The sequence below is a fragment of the Cherax quadricarinatus genome, chromosome 50, assembly GCF_038502225.1.
Source record: "Cherax quadricarinatus isolate ZL_2023a chromosome 50, ASM3850222v1, whole genome shotgun sequence".
NCBI lineage: Eukaryota > Metazoa > Arthropoda > Malacostraca > Decapoda > Parastacidae > Cherax > Cherax quadricarinatus.
Genome location: NC_091341.1, coordinates 31,359,147 through 31,380,168, shown reverse-complemented (window position 1 = coordinate 31,380,168; position 21,022 = coordinate 31,359,147). Strand labels below are relative to the sequence as shown.

At 43.2% G+C, this 21,022-nt stretch overlaps 1 protein-coding gene across 1 annotated transcript in view; it reads left to right on the top strand.

Moving 5' to 3' along the window:
- LOC138854137 (glucose dehydrogenase [FAD, quinone]-like) overlaps positions 1-21,022 on the top strand; it is a 132,727-nt gene that overhangs the window by 35,046 nt on the left and 76,659 nt on the right. The window contains exon 4 of the mRNA XM_070095367.1: positions 2,096-2,152. Coding sequence (XP_069951468.1) covers positions 2,096-2,152 — 57 coding nt within the window. The remainder of the gene's footprint in view (positions 1-2,095; positions 2,153-21,022) is intronic.

Below are 21,022 nucleotides of genomic sequence, written 5' to 3'. Positions count from 1 at the left end.
CGACACTGAAGGACAGGAGGGTTAGGGGAAATATGATGACGACATACAAAATACTGTGAGGAATTGACGAGGTGGACAGAGACAGGAAGTTTCAGAGATGGGACACAGAAAAAAGGGGTCACAATTGGAAGTTGAGTACTTAGATGAGTCAGAGAGATGCGAGTTGTCAGGAAGTGGAATAGTCTGGCAAGCGACGTAGTGGAGTCAGGAACCATATATAGTTTTAAGACGAGATATGATAATGCTCATGGAGCAGGGAGAGAGGCGTAGGCTTACAAGTTCGAATTTCTCTCGTTGCTGCAATCAAATCAAGAAACATTTTCTGAATGCTGAATCTATGCAGCAGAAAGTTTTGGAAGTTATTGGAACCCATTCCCAGGATGCTGGGAATGGGCAACTGTACATGCCAGTTGTTCCTATAATCCTGCCCTTGATACCGTACACGTGTGTAAAAAATTAAGTCGAATGGGTGAGGATTTTCGTATTATGTGACGAAAATTTGATGGACGAAAACAGGTAACCACTTAAAAATTTTCCTTCGAGGATACCTGGGTAATTCAAAATTTTGAAACATACTGCAAGGAAAAAGTCCAAGCACATTAGAAAAAAATATCTAAAATGCTAAAGCTCTTCTAAACTGCCCTCTGTGTAGCCAGGAAGCTTAAGCAAAGAGAAAAACCTTCGTGAATGGTCTCAACTGTATTAATCGACTTAGACTTGCATGAAGAGATATAGATAAGTTAAACAATGCTGGACAGATTCCACACTCTAATAAACACAACACCACGAAGAACTGAGCTGGTTACAGCAAAAGCATCTTATCCAGTCAAAAAAAAACTTCACTTTATACCATGACTGAAATTTGATGTTATTTTTGGACTAACTTAAGGGAGATTTACTTTCCCTGCTAGGGACGGTGTCACTCTCAACATACGTAAATTAATCTTTTGTGCCATGAAATCCCTTTCTGGGATTGAATTTGAGGTATATCAAGAAGACACACACCTTGCAGAACAAACTTTTATTAGAACAACGTTCCTATGAGTCTTATAGTCACTGCTGTCGGCATTATGCTATTTAGTTCCATTAACTATGTAACTGGAGAGCTCTCAGTCTCATTCATCATATGACGAATTAGACGTGTGCAGCATCTGGATATTTTTACTCTGTAGACTTTATCAATAAAATACATGGACATGATGTGATGACTGTGGAAATATGTACAGAGGACAGTGGGAGACGAGCCAGTCATTTTTTCAGCCTTGGAGCAGGTGATGAACACCTTAGTCTTGTAGAACCTGAAGCATGGGCAGGAAGAGTGGTTCTTATAAACTGGAGTTAGATGAAGAGCAGCAGACGAAGGTATTGCCACTGGTAGGCGGGAGTCCCCAGTGGAAGTAGGTCATGCCCAGAAGACGGGTCAAGAGTTAACAAGCAGGTTATGGTGATGTCCTCTACACCGAGATTCCTTGATGCTGCTGTGTCTGACAAGTTGTGTATTAATGGAATGAAACACGTGCAACATCTGGGTATCTTTAGTTGTAGACTTTTCGCCATCCAGTGGCTTAATACAATACATGGATACAACAGCAGACAGTGGAAAACAAGGTAATCAGTCCCTCAGACTAGAAGCAGAAGACATCAGCCTAAGTAGGGAGGACATCACACGACCTACTTACGAACTCTTGGCCCGACTATTGGGCATGACCTACTTCCAGAGGGCAGTCCCTCTTACCAGTAACAATACCTTCGTCTGCTACACTTCATCTGTCTATAATTCAAGCACAACTACGGTGCTCATCGCCTACTCCTAGGATGAGGGCCTGATTACCTCAGCTTCCACTGTCTGTATATATTTGTACAGTCTACACTTTCTGTCCATATATTGTACTGATAAAGCCACAGGATAATGAAATGTCTACATAGTAAAGATGCCCAGATGACATCATCTTGTCGGCACTGTATACCACTGATATACATAACATAATATACATGTGTGCTTGTACAGTGTTGTGTCACATTATTTGCATTCAACTTCTATAGCTTATTTAACTTACATTTTATACTTACACTTGAGTCCTCTTCTGTTTTTCAGATTCTGTTTGACAACCACAAGACCGCAGTTGGTGTCCACTTCCTACACCAGGGAAAGGTATGCTAGTCAGACAGTACATCGTGTTGCTGTTCCTAACCCAAAAACACTTGAAATGGATGCTAAATAGGATGACCTATTTAGCAGTTAGGTTAGATTTGGTAAGATTAGGCAAGTGTTTCCTGACGCGAGTCTTAGTCTTATGACGAACCGCAGCTGGAATTTTTTATTTGACCGAAGCCTACCACTGACGGCGTACTGGTCCATCATTTAAAAATTATGGTTATGATTATACCCATGTTATCACTACACTATGCCTCGGAGAAAGAAGGCACATGTGAAGTGGTCGCTGCTCATATGGATCTGTGACGGGTCGTGAAAGGAGCGACCGCTGCAATCAGGCATCTTTTTCACAGTAACATCGTTGAATCGTGGTTAATAACATTATTATACAATCTTAATGCTGACCAAATCTATTAGCATGACCTACTTCCAACTGAGGCTCCTCTTACCTGTGACATTATCTTCAAGTGCTTCACCTTAACTATCTGCAGTTTATGAGTGCCCATCCTTGGGTATCTACTGCACTCCTATCATGGCTGAGGGACCGATCACTTCAGACTACCTCGTAATAATAATAAATCTATTTCTACAAGTACATGTACAAGGAATACAGATCATAGCTGACATCAATGACATACTACTATATAGAAAGCCACTTGTTATGCTGAACATTTCCCGCAAATTAGGTCAGTTTTGTCCCAGGTTGGGACCCACACCTGTCGACTTACACCCAGGTACCCATTTTAATCTGATGGATGAACAGGGACAGCAGGTGTCTTATGGAAACACGTCCCTAATGTTTTCCAGCCGTACCGAAGGAGATTCGAACCCCGGACCTCAGTGTGTGAGCTGAGTGCTCTAGCAATCGAGCTATCGTCTCAAGTAATTACTTTTTGTGTTGCATTAATAAAGCTGCTGATTAACGAAACTTCTCAACAGTACAGACACCGTAGTGCTGCACATAACACTTATTCATATACTAATCAGGTGTTTACCATTAACAAAGTAAGATGGATATTGCGCAGTAATAATGCTTTCATTGATTCAGAGAAATTTAATTAATTTCTGGGAAATTAATCAAAGAATTAATCAGGAATAATCCAAGAATGGGAGAGTAGCTTGACCGGTTTTATTATTAAAATCCAAACAGTGTTCGCATCGCTATTGGGCCGTGCGGACATGCTGCGCGGTAGCTCCTGATTGAGTTGGCTTTTGCGCAGTGGTGACGTGTACTTAGCTCTGTGAAGACCTGTTTGCGCGCTCTCTACGAATTGAAGCAAGATGCCCTCCATCGACCAACTTTACCAACAGCTTAAGGAAGAATTGAGGATGGCGAAGATGGAAATTCGGCGACTGACCGAGGAAAACAAGAAGATTCGTAGTAGTCCTCCTGTTTTGAGTCCTCAGGTCAAGAAGGGAAACTGGTCAGTGGCTGGACAGCAGGGAACGAAGTTGACGATCAAGAAGACGAATGGAAAGGTAGAAACGATGAAGAAGAAAGAGACTGCCGTGGAAACTGTTGTGGAAACATCTAATACATTCTCAGTGCTACCCGACGAATGTGAGTCGACTACTGGGAATGTCACAACGAAAGACATTAAGGAAGGTAAGAATATTGTTGTTGTTGGGGATAGCCAAGTTAGGTATATGGATAGGGCGTTCTGCTTGAAGGACAGGAGTAGGAGACAGAGAGTTTGCTTTCCTGGGGCTGGGATGGAGGATATTGTTAGCCGTCTGGATGACATCATGAGAGGTAATGGGAGCAATCCTATTATCTGTCTCAGTGCTGGAGGCAACGATGTTGGCAGACGTAGGAGTGAAGACCTGATTAGCAGGTATAGGTCAGCAATAGAAATAATTAGGAGTAAGGGTGGCAACCCTGTCATATGTGGTGTTTTGTCAAGGAGAGGAGTTGGAAATGAATGGTTGTCCAGGGCAATTGGTGTCAATTGCTGGCTGGACAAATACTGTAAGGAAAATGCGGTAACATTCATTGACAACTGGGACCTCTTCTATGGCAGAAATGACATGTATGCCAGGGATGGGGTTCACTTATCTAGGTCTGGGGTGGTAGCACTGGCAACTGCAGTGCAGGGAGCAGTTAGGACATTAAACTAGGAATAGTTAGTGGTATGGGTTTTGGCAGGAAAACAGTGAAGTCCCAGTGTAGTAACATTACGAGTTCTAGGGGAACTAGTAATAAGCAGAACGAGGTAGATATTGAAAAGCCAGGGACTTTGGGTGATAAGGACAGTAATAGGTTTAGTAGAAAAACAGAAATGAGCAGGAAGGGTAAAGAGAAAGGAGAGTCTTTCAATGTTCATTATGCTAATTGCCGTAGTGCTAGGAATAAGATGGACGAGTTGAGATTAGTTGCTAGTGCCGGTAACATTGATGTATTTGCCTTAACTGAGAAGTGGTTTAATTAAAAAAGTCGGGACATGCCTGCGGAGTGTCATATTCAGGGTTTTAAATTGTTCCAAGTAGATAGAAGTATCGGGAAGGGGGGTGGGGTGGCACTGTATGTCCGAGATTGCTTGAACTGTTGCATAAAAACGGGTATTAAGTCTGAAGTAACACATACAGAGTCTGGAAAGAATTTTCAGAGGGGCATGAAAAACTGATTTTAGGAGTGATATACCGTCCCTCAAACTTAGATAGGGACCAAGGGAGACTACTATGGGAGGAAATTGTTAAGGCCACAAGGTACGATAATGTAGTAATTCTAGGAGACTTAACGTTAGTCATATTGATTGGAATTTCTTGACTGGGAATTTAGAATCATACGACTTCTTAGAAGTAGTTCAGGATTGTTTTTTGAAGCAGTTTGTGACAGAACCTACAAGGGGAAATAAACTGCTTGACTTAGTTATGGCAAACAATGAATCCCTTGTTAATAATTTAGAAGTTTCAGAGGAACTGGGTGCTAGCGACCACAAATCAATTACATTTAGAATTGAATGGAAGTACGATAGTAGCGATAACTCAGTAACAGTCCCAGATTTTCGCTTAGCAGATTACGATGGGCTTAGAGAACACTTATCATCTGTTGACTGGGGTAACGAAGAGAGCTATCAATATGACAGTTTTCTGAACACTATACATGCTGCTCAAAGAACGTTTATCCTATATAAAGAAATTAGATCAAATGGATGAATAATAGGCTCAAATATCTACTAGGGCATAAGAAAGGAATTTATAGGCGTATCAAAAGAGGTGAGGGTCATCTTATGAATCAGTATATTGACATTAAGAGGGACATTAAAAAGGGGATAAGAAAAGCTAAAAGGGACTATGAAATTAAAGTTGCTAGGGATTCTAAAACTAACCCAAAAAGTTTTTTCCAGGTCTATAGAACAAAAGTTAGAGATAAGATAGGTCCCCTTAAAAATAAATATGGGCACCTTACTGACAAAGAGAATGAAATGTGCTCGATTTTAAATAATTATTTTCTCTCAGTTTTTACACAGGAAGACACTAACAATATTCCAGTAATTAATTTTTATAGTGGGCTAGAAGATAAATTATGTAACATCACAGTCACTAGTGAAATGGTTGTGAAGCAGATAGACAGACTGAAGCAAAATAAGTCGCCGGGTCATGATGAGGTTTTTTTCAAGGGTTCTTAAGGAATGCAAAATTGAACTCTGTGAACCATTAACTAATATTTTTAATTTATCTCTTCAAACAGGTGTAGTGTCTGATATGTGGAAGATGGCTAATGTAATTCCTATTTTTAAAACAGGGAACAAGTCGTTACCGTCAAATTACCGCCCAATAAGCCTGACCTCAATTGTAGGCAAATTACTAGAGTCAATTATAGCTGAGATTATAAGAAGCCATCTCGATAAGCATAGCTTGATTAATGATACTCAGCATGGATTCACAAGAGGCCGGTCTTGTCTAACTAATTTATTAACTTTCTTCAGTAAAGCTTTTGAGGCTGTTGACCACGATAAAGAATTTGATATTATTTACTTAGATTTTAGTAAGGCTTTTGATAGAGTTCTGCACCATAGACTGTTAAAGAAAGTAGCAGCTCATGGCATTGGGGGAAAAGTGCTCTCGTGGATCGAGTCATGGCTCACTGACAGGAAGCAGATTATTATTATTATTATAATCAAAAAGAAGCGCTAAGCCACAAGGGCTATACAGCACAGGAAGCAGAGAGTGTCCATAAATGGGTTAAATCCGAGTGGGGATCTGTAACAAGTGGCGTTCCACAGGGATCAGTCTTGGGCCCGTTGTTGTTTATAATATATATCAATGATCTTGATGAGGGAATTACTACCTGGAGAGTTTACCTGGAGAGAGTTCCGGGGGTCAACGCCCCCGCGGCCCGGTCTGAGACCAGGCCTCCTGGTGGATCAGAGCCTGATCAACCAGGCTGTTGCTGCTGGCTGCACGCAAACCAACATACGAGCCACAACCCGGCTGATCCGGAACTGACTTTAGGTGCTTGTCCAGTGCCAGCTTGAAGACTGCCAGGGGTCTGTTGGTAATCCCCCTTATGTGTGCTGGGAGGCAGTTGAACAGTCTCGGGCCCCTGACACTTATTGTATGGTCTCTTAACGTGCTAGTGACACCCCTGCTTTTCATTGGGGGGATGGTGCATCGTCTGCCAAGTCTTTTGCTTTCGTAGTGGGTGATTTTCGTATGCAAGTTCGGTACTAGTCCCTCTAGGATTTTCCAGGTGTATATAATCATGTATCTCTCCCTCCTGCGTTCCAGGGAATACAGGTTTAGGAACCTCAAGCGCTCCCAATAATTGAGGTGTTTTATCTCCGTTATGCGCGCCGTGAAAGTTCTCTGTACATTTTCTAGGTCGGCAATTTCACCTGCCTTGAAAGGTGCTGTTAGTGTGCAGCAATATTCCAGCCTAGATAGAACAAGTGACCTGAAGAGTGTCATCATGGGCTTGGCCTCCCTAGTTTTGAAGGTTCTCATTATCCATCCTGTCATTTTTCTAGCAGATGCGATTGATACAATGTTATGGTCCTTGAAGGTGAGATCCTCCGACATGATCACTCCCAGGTCTTTGACGTTGGTGTTTCGCTCTATTTTGTGGCCAGAATTTGTTTTGTACTCTGATGAAGATTTAATTTCCTCATGTTTACCATATCTGAGTAATTGAAATTTCTCATCGTTGAACTTCATATTGTTTTCTGCAGCCCACTGAAAGATTTGGTTGAAGTCTGCCTGGAGCTTTGCAGTGTCTGCAATGGAAGACACTGTCATGCAGATTCGGGTGTCATCTGCAAAGGAAGACACGGTGCTGTGGCTGACATCCTTGTCTATGTCGGATATAAGGATGAGGAACAAGATGGGAGCGAGTACTGTGCCTTGTGGAACAGAGCTTTTCACCGTAGCTGCCTCGGACTTTACTCTGTTGACGACTACTCTCTGTGTTCTGTTAGTGAGGAAATTATAGATCCATCGACCGACTTTTCCTGTTATTCCTTTAGCACGCATTTTGTGCGCTATTACGCCATGGTCACACTTGTCGAAGGCTTTTGCAAAGTCTGTATATATTACATCTGCATTCTTTTTGTCTTCTAGTGCATTTAGGACCTTGTCGTAGTGGTCCAATAGTTGAGACAGACAGGAGCGACCTGTTCTAAACCCATGTTGCCCTGGGTTGTGTAACTGATGGGTTTCTAGATGCGTGGTGATCTTGCTTCTTAGGACCCTTTCAAAGATTTTTATGATATGGGATGTTAGTGCTATTGGTCTGTAGTTCTTTGCTGTTGCTTTACTGCCCCCTTTGTGGAGTGGGGCTATGTCTGTTGTTTTTAGTAACTGTGGGACGACCCCCGTGTCCATGCTCCCTCTCCATAGGATGGAAAAGGCTCGTGATAGGGGCTTCTTGCAGTTCTTGATGAACACAGAGTTCCATGAGTCTGGCCCTGGGGCAGAGTGCATGGGCATGTCATTTATCGCCTGTTCGAAGTCATTTGGCGTCAGGATAACATCGGATAGGCTTGTGTTAATCAAATTTTGTGGCTCTCTCATAAAAAATTCATTTTGATCTTCGACTCTCAGTCTGGTTAGCGGCTTGCTAAAAACTGAGTCATATTGGGACTTGAGTAGCTCACTCATTTCCTTGTTGTCATCTGTGTAGGACCCATCTTGTTTAAGTAGGGGCCCAATACTGGACGTTGTTCTCGATTTTGATTTGGCATAGGAGAAGAAATACTTTGGGTTTCTTTCGATTTCATTTATGGCTTTTAGTTCTTCCCGCGATTCCTGACTCCTAAAGGATTCTTTTAGCTTAAGTTCGATGCTTGCTATTTCTCTGACCAGTGTCTCCCTACGCATTTCAGATATATTGACCTCTTTTAGCCGCTCTGTTATTCTTTTCCGTCGCCTGTAAAGGGAGCGCCTGTCTCTTTCTGTTTTACATCTACTCCTCCTTTTTCTTAGAGGAATAAGCCTTGTGCATACATCGAGTGCTACCGAGTTAATCTGTTCTAGGCATAAGTTGGGGTCTGTGTTGCTTAGTATATCTTCCCAGCTTATATCGGTTAGGACTTGGTTTACTTGGTCCCACTTTATGTTTTTGTTATTGAAGTTGAATTTGGTGAATGCTCCCTCGTGACTAATCTCATTATGTCGGTCTGGGGCTCCGCGCATACATGACTGAACCTCAATTATGTTGTGATCTGAGTATATTGTTTTTGATATGGTGATATTTCTTATCAGATCATCATTGTTAGTGAAGATGAGGTCTAGTGTATTCTCCAGTCTAGTAGGCTCTATTATTTGCTGGTTTAAATTGAATTTTGTGCAGAGATTTAAAAGCTCGCGTGAGTGTGAGTTTTCATCAGAGCTGCCTCCTGGTGTTATTACTGCAACAATATTATTTGCTATATTCCTCCATTTTAGGTGCCTTAAGTTGAAATCCCCCAGGAGCAAGATGTTGGGTGCAGGAGCTGGAAGGTTTTCCAGACAGTGGTCAATTTTTAACAGCTGTTCCTGGAATTGCTGGGATGTTGCATCCGGAGGCTTGTAGACTATCACAATGACTAGGTTTTGGTTCTCGACCTTTACTGCTAAAACTTCCACTACATCATTTGAGGCATTTAGCAGTTCTGTGCAAACAAGTGACTCTGCAATGTACAGGCCAACCCCCCCCTTTTGCCTGTTCACTCTGTCACATCTGTATAGGTTGTAACCTGGGATCCATATTTCATTGTCCAAGTGATCCTTTATGTGGGTCTCAGTGAAAGCCGCGAACATTGCCTTTGCCTCTGCAAGCAGTCCACGGATGAAAGGTATTTTGTTGTTTGTTGCTGGCTTTAGACCCTGTATATTTGCAAAGAAGAATGTTATCGGACTGGTGGGATTGTTGGTACTGGGGGGGGATTTTTTTTCCGGCATTAGTATCTGTATCTGTTGGTTTGGAGTGGAGGCCATCGACTGTGGTTCCACTCCAGATATTGATATGAGCAAATTCGCTGATGACACAAAGATAGGTAGGATAATTGATTCAAACGTAGATGTTATGGAACTTCAGGAGGATTTAAACAAACTCTATTTTTGGTCAGATAGTGATATGAGCAAATTCGCTGATGACACAAAGATAGGTAGGATAATTGATTCAAACGTAGATGTTATGGAACTTCAGGAGGATTTAAACAAACTCTATTTTTGGTCAGAAAAGTGGCAGATGCAGTTCAATGTAGATAAATGCAAGGTTCTGAAGCTTGGGAGTGCCCATAACCCTAGCACTTATAAGTTAAATGATGTAGAACTTAGCCATACAGATTGCGAAAAGGACTTGGGGGTTATGGTGAGCAGCAACCTTAAACCAAGACAGCAATGCCTAAGCGTACGTAATAAGGCAAATAGATTACTGGGATTTATATCAAGAAGTGTAAGCAACAGAAGTCCAGAGGTCATACTGCAGCTTTATACATCATTAGTAAGGCCTCACCTAGATTATGCAGCTCAGTTCTGGTCTCCGTATTACAGAATGGACATAAATTCGTTAGAAAACATTCAGCGTAGGATGACTAAATTAATACATAGCATTAGAAATCTTCCTTATGAAGAAAGATTGAAGACTCTAAAGTTACTTTCACTTGTTAGACGAAGAATGAGGGGAGACCTGATCGAAGTGTATAAGTGGAAGATAGGTATTAATAAAGGGGATATTAATAAGGTCTTGAGGATGTCTCTCCAAGAGAGAACCCGCAGTAATGGATTTAAATTAGATAAGTTTAGATTTAGAAAGGACATAGGAAAGTATTGGTTTGGAAATAGGGTAGTTGATGAATGGAACAGTCTACCTAGTTGGGTTATTGAGGCTGGTACTTTGGGTAGTTTCAAATTTAGGTTGGATAAGTACATGAGTGGGAGGGGTTGGATTTGAGTGGGACTTTCACATCAGAGCTTATTTCTTGGGTGGCATTGAAAATTGGGTTGGGCAAATGTTTTGTTAGTGGGATGAATTGTAAAGGACCTGCCTAGTATGGGCCAACAGGCCTCCTGCAGTGTTCCTCCTTTCTTATGTTCTTATGTAAACCCACAAGGGCCATACATCCCTGCAGGGTAGGGTGTGTAAAATCTTTAATATGCTTTACCTGATGCCTGAGTAGAGTATATAACAGAGGTAGAGTTAGTAAGGACGGTGTTACGTGCTAAAGGAAGTGTAATCAAAGGTTGTGTAATAAATATGTTGCTATCAAAAAGTCGGAGAGTTGGTGTCAAAGGTGGAGTTGTCAGTGACAACTCTGTGACGATGTTGGTAGTCTACTGTGTGTGCCTGCTGGTAAACAGGACCTGTCCAACAGGATATGGCAAACTGAAACTGGAACCTGATAATTCTCAAAGTGGAATTTGATGCGTCTTCATTAGATACCCATGAGTGAGAAGTGTGTGCCCGATGAGAGGATGGGAAAGCGTAGTCTCCCAACCATGACATAGATGATGGGAAGACCAGGATCCTAAATTTACGCGGCGTTGATAGAATGTAGTTTATGAATCAACTTAGACCAATGTTGTTGCTAATGGTTGCTAGAGATAACCCTTATATGAAACGGGAAGGTCATGTACCGCTGACCGCACAGCAGAGTCCTCCTGCTCATTGCTCTGAACATCAACGTGTACCGCTGACCGCACAGCAGAGTCCTCCTGCTCATTGCCCTGAACATCAACGTGTACCGCTGACCGCACAGCAGAGTCCTCCTGCTCATTGCCCTGAACATCAACATGTACCGCTGACCGCACAGCAGAGTCCTCCTGCTCGTTGCCCTTAACATCAACATGTACCGCTGACCGCACAGCAGAGTCCTCCTGCTCATTGCCCTGAACATCAACATGTACCGCTGACCGCACAGCAGAGTCCTCCTGCTCGTTGCCCTTAACATCAACAATGTGTTCAGCAGAAAACGATTTCTTTGTGTTTGCCAGAAATGAGATGTAACCAATGTTGTATACGAAGAACTAGGGGATGAGACGAATAAAATAAATTTGATAGCTTGTAAAGCACTAAAGGAGTGTGAAACAAGCACAGCACTTGTGCCGTGCCGTGTGCCGTGTTCTTTCGTGTTTTTTCACGGTCTCTCTTGCGTACTAGAACTTTAAATTGTGCCAGTGAACTTATAAGATATATCCCTCCAGCACTTGGAACTAATCTTGCAGATAATAATATCTACTGAGTCAAAAAAGGAGAATCAGTGTACAATAACGCAGCATAACCATACTCTCAGAGGGGAACTTTAGGCCTATCTTGCCGGTGGAAATATTTGAACTTTTTTGTCAGAGGAATGACAGTCTCCCTGAAATAGTGTGTTATACATAGTGTTATTGTGTGTACCACAGTGGTACCCTAGTATATGGATAATAAATGATAAGGTGAAATTTAAAACTGAAGTGTTAGGCCCAAAGAGACAGGTTCATGTTGTAAACAGGTGCCAGCAGTCGTCAGAACCCTCCTACGCAGGTCTGCTAATGTACCTAACTTATAATTAGTGATTCCAGGGAGTAAAACATTCCTGTTGAAATACGAAGAGGTGCAAAATCTCCAGGAAATACGAAAAGCAGAGGCGTCGCTAGAGTTAGTGTCACCCGGGGCGGAATCTCTGGCGTCACCCGGGGCGGAATCTCTGGCGTCACCCGGGGTGGAATCTCTGGCGTCACCCGGGGCGGAATCTCTGGCGTCACCCGGGGCGGAATCTCTGGCGTCACCCGGGGTGGAATCTCTGGCGTCACCCGGGGCGGAATCTCGGGCGTCACCCGGGGCGGAATCTCTGGCATCACCCGGGGCAACATCTTTGGTGTCGCCCCCCATGAAATTCAAGGGCGGGGGAATGGGGGGGGGTAAAATCCAGTAACGTTACTACTGCATGACCAGTAACGTCACTACTGCATGACCAGTAACGTCACTACTGCATGACCAGTAACGTCACTACTGCATGACCAGTAACGTCACTACTGCATGACCAGTAACGTCACTACTGCATGACCAGTAACGTCACTACTGCATGACCAGTAACGTTACTACTGCATGACCAGTAACGTCACTACTGCATGACCAGTAACGTCACTACTGCATGACCAGTAACGTCACTAGTGTTGTCCTGGAGGAAAGTGCAGAGGGCGCTAGTGTTGTCCTGGAGGAAAGTGCTCCAGAGGGTCCTAGTGATGTCTTAGAAGACAGCGCTCGTGAGGGTACTAGTGTTGTCCTGGAGGACACTTAAGACAACCTTATTTAGTCCACAGAGGTTCAAAATAAAGATACTGCTGGAGATGGATCAAAATGGGATGATGCCTCAGGGAACAGTGTTGACACACTACCAGCAAAACCTGGTGGAAGCACTGATGTCCATACAGGGGTAAAAGATATTGAGGAAACAGGAAAAATAAATGCACCAGCAGTGAATGCAGCTACAATAAATCCTAGCAAACAGAAGTACAATCTATGTAAATACTGTGCCTTGGGCATCTACAGGCACGGTATATCTGGTAAAACAGGTGGGACATGCACCTTTGACCATCCAAAAATGCCGCACCCACATGACAACAGGAGAGTGCAACTTCTCTTCTTTCAACTTATTTCACCCAGAAATGTGTCACTCATCAATCCATGAAAGAAAATGGTACAATGCATACTGCTAGGCACATCTAAAGAGGGCTAGAAGACACAGACCAGCCAGACTATGGGAAACAAAAGAGAGGAGCCACACCCTCTCAAGAGACAGAGGTTTTAAGGGCCAGAAGGGAAAAAAGACTGGCAAGAAATGACAATAATCCTACACCACCTGAAAACACTTCTGAAGCAGAGGCACGGACATTGGCCTTCACTCCAGAACAACAGATATTAGAGCCAGCATATAAAACCTCCCTAAATTCCACCAATACGACATTTGTCTTTGCAAACATATAGGGTCTAAAGCCGTCAAAAAACAAGAAAATTCCTTACATCAAGGGACTACTCACGGAGTTAAATGCAATGTTTGCAGCATTCACAGAGACCCACATAAAAGATCATTATGACAACGAAATATGGGTCCCAGGTTATAACCTATTCCGATGCGACAGACTAAACAGGAAACAAGGGGAGGTTGGCCTGCATGTCACAGAGTCGCTCATTTGCACAGAACTACTAAACACCTCAAATGATGTAGTTGAAGTTTTGGCGGTAAAGATCGAAAACCAAAACCTTGTCATTGTGGTAGTATACAAGCTTCCCGACGCAACTTCCCAGCAATTCCAGAAGCAGCTTGAGAAAATTGACCACTGTCTGGAAAATCTCCCAACTCCTGCCCCAAACATCTTACTACTGGGAGATCTCAGCCTGAGACACCTAAAATGGAGGAGTATAGCAAACAATGTTTTAGCAGAGATCACCCCAGGAGGCAGCTCAGATGAAAATTCACACACACACGAACTATTAAATCTCTGCAACATATTCACCTTAAACCAACAAATAGTAGAGCCCACAAGACTAGAAAATATGCTGGACCTCATCTTCACTAACAATGATGATCTGATACGTAATATAACTGTATCAAAGACAATTCACTCAGATCACAACATAATAGAGGTACAGACATGTATGCACAGGACTCCAGACCAGCAAAATGTGAGCAGTCATAAAGGTCTCTTCACAAAATTCAATTTCAATGACAAAAACATACAATGGTATCAAGTAAACAACAAACATGGATCCGAACATTTGCCTTGAAAAAATGAATTCTGTGGTTCTTGAGATCTGCTCAAGACACATTCCACTAACAAAAAGAAAGAGAAGATGTAAACTAGAGAGAGTTGTTTCCTATACAGATGAAGGCGAAGAGTCACAGAGCTGCTGAGTGGGGTCAATATATCTGAAATACGAAGGGAGGCACTAGTCAATGAAACTGCAAATATCGAACTTAAGCTGAAGGAATCTTATAGGAGACAAGAATCCCAGGAAGAACTAAAAGCCATAAAGGAAATTGAAAAAAAAGAAATAGTTCTTCTCTTATGCCAAATCTAAGGGAATAACAACATCCACTGTTGGGCCGCTGCTTAGGCAGGATTGGATATACACAGATGATTGCCAAAAAATGAGTGAGATACTAAAGTCCCAATATGATTCAATGTTCACCTATCCACTGCCCACTCTAAGGGTCGACAATCCAAATGAATTCTTTATGAACGAAACCCAAAATTTGGTCATCCCAAAACTCTCGGATATTACTCTAACTTCACAAGATTTTGAGGAGGCAATTAATGACATGCCCATACACTCTGCCCCAGACCCAGACTCGTGGAACTCCGTGTTCCTCAAGAATTGCAAGAAGCCCCTATCGCGTGCCTTCAGCATTTTATGGAGAGGGAGCATGGACACAGGGGTCATCCCACACACACTAAAAACAACAGACATAGCCCCACTCGACAACGGTGCCAGTAAAGCAATTGCAGAGAACTACAGACCGATAGCACTAACATCCCATATAATAAAAATCTTTGAGAGGGTTCTAAGAAGCAAGATAGCCAACCACCTAGATACCCAAGAGTTACACAACTCAGGGCAACACGGGTTTAGAGCAGGTCGCTCCTGCCTGTACCAGCTACTGGACTACTATGGCAAGGTCCTGGATGCTGTAGAAGATAAACAAAATACACATGTAGTATACACTGACTTTGCAAAAGCTTTCGACAAGTGTGACCATGGTGAAATACCACACAAAATGCGGGATAAAGGAATAACGAAAAAGTTGGTAGATGGATCTACAACTTCCTGACAAATAGAACACAGAGTAATAGTAAACAGTAAAGTCCCAGGCAGCCACGGTAAAAAGCTCTGTTCCACAAGGCACAGTACTCGCTCCCATTTTATTCCTCATCCTCATATCGGGCATAGACAGGGATATAAGCCACAGTGCGGTGTCTTACTTTGCAGATGACACCCGAATTTGCATGACATAGTCCTCCATTGCAGACACTGCAAGGCTCCAGGTGGACATCAACCAAATCTTTAAATGAGCTGCAGAAAACAATATGAAGTTCAATGATCAGAAATTCCAATTACTCCGATATGGAAAACGTGAGGAAATTAAAATTTCATCGGAGTATAAAGCAAATTCCAACCACACAATAGAGCGAAAAACTAATGTCAAAGACCTGGGAGTGATCATGTCGGAAGATCTCACCTTCAAGGACCATAACATTGTATCAATCGCATCTGCTAGAAAAATGACAGGATGGATAATGAGAACCTTCAAAACCAGGGATGCCAAGCCAATGATGACACTCTTCAGGTCACTTGTTCTATCTTAGATGGAATATTGCTGCACACTAACAGCACCTTTCAGGGCTGGTGAAATTGCTGACCTAGAAAATGTACAGAGAACCTTCACAGCACAAACTGTGATAAACCACCTCAGTTAACTTGACTCATGAAATCATAATGACACGGTGGCTAACACGACGGTCTGGAGTTTTGAGACTCTCTGATCGCGGGTTCTATCCCCGCCAGTGGCAAAGTTTTCTTTTTCCACCTCAGTTACTGGGAACACTTGAAGTTCCTGAACCTGTACTCCCTAGAACGCAGGAGGGAGAGATACATGATTATATACACTTGGAAAATCCAAGAGGGACTAGTACCAAACTTGCACACGAAAATCACTCACTACAGAAGCAAAAGACTCGGCAGAAGGTGCAACATCCCACCAATGAAAAGAAGGGGTGCCACTAGCACGATAAGAGACAACACAATAAGTGTCAGGAGCCCAAAACTGTTCAACTGCCTCCCATCATACATCAGGGGGATTACCAATAGACCCCTGGCTGTCTTCAAGCTGGTACTGGACAGGCACCTAAAGTCAGTACTTGATCAGCCGGGTGGTGGTTCGTATGTTGGATTATGTGCGATCAGAGGTAACAGCCTGGTTGATCAGGCCCTGATCCACCATGAGGCCTGGTCACAGACCGGGCCGCGGGGGCGATGACCACCGGAACTCTCTCCTGGGGTGTACATTATTTATATATATATATATATATATATATATATATATATATATATATATATATATATATATATATATATATATACATACATATGCATGTGTGTGTGTGTGTGTGTGTGTGTGTGTGTGTGTGTACGTACTCACCTAATTGTACTCATCTAATTGTGGTTGCAGGGGTCGAGACTCAGCTCCTGGCCCCGCCTCTTCACCGACCGCTACTAGGTCCTCTCTCCCCCTGCTCCATGAGCTTTATCATACCTCGTCTTAAAACTATGTATAGTTCCTGCCTCCACTACATCGCTTGCCAGACTATTCCACTTCTTAACTACTCTATAACTGAAGAAATACTTCCTAACATCCCTTTGACTCATCTGAGTCTTCAGCTTCCAATTGTGACCCATCTCTGGAACCTCCTGTCTCTGTCCACCTTGTCTATTCCACGCAGTATTCTGTATGTCGTCATCATGTCTCAACTGACCCTCCTGTCCTCCAGTGTTGTCAGGCCGAGTTCCCTTAACCTTTCTTCATAGGACATTCCCCTTAGCTCTGGAACTAGACTTGTTGCAAACCTTTACTCTTTCTCTAATTTCTTGACGTGTTTGACCAGGTGTGGGTTCCAAACTGGTGCTGCGTACTCCAGTATGGGCCTGACGTACACAGTGTATAAAGTCTTGAACGATTCCTTACTGAGGTACCGGAACGCTATTCTCAGGTTTGCCAAGCACCCATATGCCGCAGCAGTTTTCTGGTTAATGTGTGCTTCTGGCGATGTACTCGGTATTATTCTCACTCCAAGGTCTTTCTCCTTGAGTGAAGTTTGCAGCCTTTGGCCACCTAGCCTATGCTCTGTCTGCAGTCTTCTTTGCCCTCCTCCAATCTTCATGACTTTGCATTTGGCGGGGCTAAATTCTGGGAGCCAGTTTCTGGACCACACATCCAGCCTGTCCAGGTCTCTTTGTAGACCTGTCTGGTTCGCGTCTGATTTAATTCTCCTCATTAACTTCATGTCATCTGCAGACAGGGACACTTCTGAGTCTATCCCTTCCGTCATGTCGTTCACATATACCAAGAATAGCACTGGTCTCAGGACTGACCCCTGTGGGACCCTGCTCGTCACTGGCGCCCACTGTGATACCTCATCACGGACCATGACTCGCTGTTGCCTCCCTGTTAGGTATTCTCTGATCCATTGCAGTGCCCTTCCTGTTATACATGCCTGTTCCTCTAGCTTCTATACTAATCTCTTGTGAGGAACTGTGTCGAAGGCCTTCTGGCAGTCCAAGAAAATGCAATCAACCCACCCCTCCCTCTCATTTCTTACTTCAGTTACCTTGTCGTAAAACTCTAGTAGGTTTGTGACACAGGATTTGCCTTCCAAGAATCCGTGCTGGCTGTCGTTCATAATCTCGTTGCGCTCCAAGTGCTCCACCACTCTCCTCCTGATAATCTTTTCCAAGACTTTGCATATTATACATGTCAGTGACACTGGTCTATAATTTAGTGCTTGTTACAAAACTCGTCTTCTTAACCTTCTCCAATGGTATGGTAGTGTGTTAAGGTAGCATTCTTGTTGAACATATGGCCTGTTTACGGTTTTGCAACAATAACTTAAGAATTCAGGATTACGAAACAAATAATTAAAACTTAGAATCTTTACTAGTAGAGTTTTAGCTTTATGTATGATTATAATGTTAGGATTAATATAAAATAAGGAGTTTAACTCTTACATTTCTCTTGGTATGTACCAGTACATTGATATGAATAAATGAACCTCTTGAGGTTGAGCTTTGTACTAAAATCACCAATAATATGCACCTATAAGGCTTATTAAGACCTAGCCACAAAGTAACTTACAATGCTTATAAAGACTTATCTGAACTATCAATTCAGAGTATACAAGAACTCGTAAGTGACGGACTTAGTCTCATTTCCATCCAACATGACTAAGAATAGCTTAGACCACAAATTAACATCAAGGCCGACAAGGCTTATTCAGTCACCTGAAAGATTAATTTACCCGAGTATAAATAACTCGAAAGTGACAAGCTTAAGAAAGGAAGTCAGTCATGAAAGAAAAACGACCACCACAGAAAACTTGACATGTCTCTTATGAGAGGTCAATGATTAACCAAGCGAGATATGCTCCCTTGGCTATGCAAGCCTGGACTAGAAGTGAGAGTGCTAGTCAGAGTGAGTGTGAAGGACCTGCTCTCAGCGAGTGCTGTAAAGCTACTCAGAGCAAGGGTGGTGAACCTACTCTGAGCGAGGGCGGTGAATCTACTGACGGTACCACTGAGTGGTAAGCCAATATCAGGTTGGTCACGTGACTGAGGGAGACCTCAGTACCTGAACTACTAACCGGCACTTAAACCTAGTGGTTTCCCACTACATGGAAATAATATTAAAGCGTAACAAAACATAATATAATACAATATTAGCATTAATATTAGCCTTAACATGTATATTATAAAATAAAGGGGCATATCCAATTATAAAATAAAACGGGTATGGCCATACTCGTAACAGTGCTTCATTTCTGTCTCCCTTCTTAAAGATGGGGACTACATTTGCCTTCTTCCATACTTCAGGTAGTTGCCCAGTTTCAAGGGAAGTGTTGAAGATTTTGGTTAGTGGCACACTTAGTGTCCCTGCTCCCACTCTAAGGACCCACAGAGAGATGTTGTCTGGTACCACCGCCTTTGAGGTATCAAGGTCACTTAGGAGCTTCTCCACCTCCTCCTCAGTTGTGTGTAATTCATCCAACACTTTTTGGTATATCCCTTGTTGCTGTATGCCACTGTTTTGTCTTCCCGTTGTCTTTTCAGCCTCCACTGTAACTGCTTCCTGAAATCTCATGTTGAGCTCCTCACATACCTCCTGGTCGTTTCTTGTGAGCTCCCCACCTTCTTTCCTCAGCCTGATTACCTGGTCCTTGACTGTTGTCTTCCTCTTGATGTGGTTGTAGAGTAGTTTCGGGTCAGACTTGACTTTCTATGCTATGTCATTTTCATACTGCCGCTGCGCCTCCCTTCTTATCTGTGCATACTCGTTTCTGGCTTGTCTACTAATCTCTTTATTCTCCTGAGTCCTTTGCCTTCTGTACTTTTTCCATTCTCTAGAGCACTTAGTTTTTGCATCCCTTCACCTTCGGGTAAACCAATGGCTCGTTCTGTCCTTTCCATTGTTTCTGTTACCCTGGGTAACAAATCTTTCCTCTGCCTCCTTGCATTTTGTTGTTACAAAGTCCATCATTTCGTTCACTGATTTTCCTAACAACTCCTGTTCCCACTGAACCTCCTGCAGGAAGGTCCTCATTCCTGTGTAGTGCCCCTTTTATAGTTTAGCTTTTCCCTTTCTACTCCTGTTACCCTCTCCACTTTTAGCTCCACGATGTATTCAAAGCTCATACCTATGTGGTCACTAGCTCCAAGAGGCCTTTCATATGTGATGTGCTCAGTGTCTGAGCTACTCAGGGTGAACACTAGGTCCAGTCTTGCTGGTTCATCCCCTCTCTCTCTGGTAGTATCCCTAACATGTTGGTGCATGAGATTTGCCAGCACCACATCCATCATCTTGGCTCTCCATGTTTTGAGACCCACATGTGGCTCCAGGTTTTCCCAATCAATCTCCCTATGATTGAAGTCGCCCATGACCAGTAACTTCACTCTACTTGAGTGGGCCCTTCTTGCCACCTCAGCTAGAGTGTCCGCCATTGCTCTGTTGAATTCATCATATTCCTCTCTTGGCCTCCTGCAGTTCTGTGGTGGGTTATACATAACTGCAATGACTACCTTGTGTTCCCCTGACTGAACTGTACCTACTATGTAATCCCTTTCTCCAATCTCGTCCATACCTTCCATTTCTTGATAACCCCACTGGTTTTTTATTAGTAGTGCAACCCCTCCTTCCCCCCTGCTCCTTCTATCCTTCCTCAGGATCTGACATCCAGGTGGGAAGATTACATCTGCTATTATCCCAGTGAGTTTCATTTCTGTAACCGCTACGATGTCTGGGGACAACTCCTTGATTCTTTCGTGCCACTCCTCACATTTATTAGTTATTCCATCTGCGTTCGTGTACCAAACCTTCAACTTCTTTTCAATAACTGTGGTCTGGGGAGAGAGGTGGGTTATGGGGAGCAGGGGCCTATAGGGGGTTGGTGTGGGGGTGGGGTCTGTGGTGTGGGGGCAGAGGGGGTATGGGGTTTCAGTGGGGGTGGGGGTGTGGGAGATGGGGGAAGAGGGCCTATGGGGGGTTACAATCGGGGAGGGGGTTGTGGTGAGGGGGATGCGGATAGAAGGTACAGTGTGTGAGTTGCTGTGGGTTACTGTGAGGGTGGGGTTTGTGGTGAGGGGGATGGGGGAGAGGGTACATTGTGAGGGTTACTGTGGGTTTCTGTGGGGGTGGG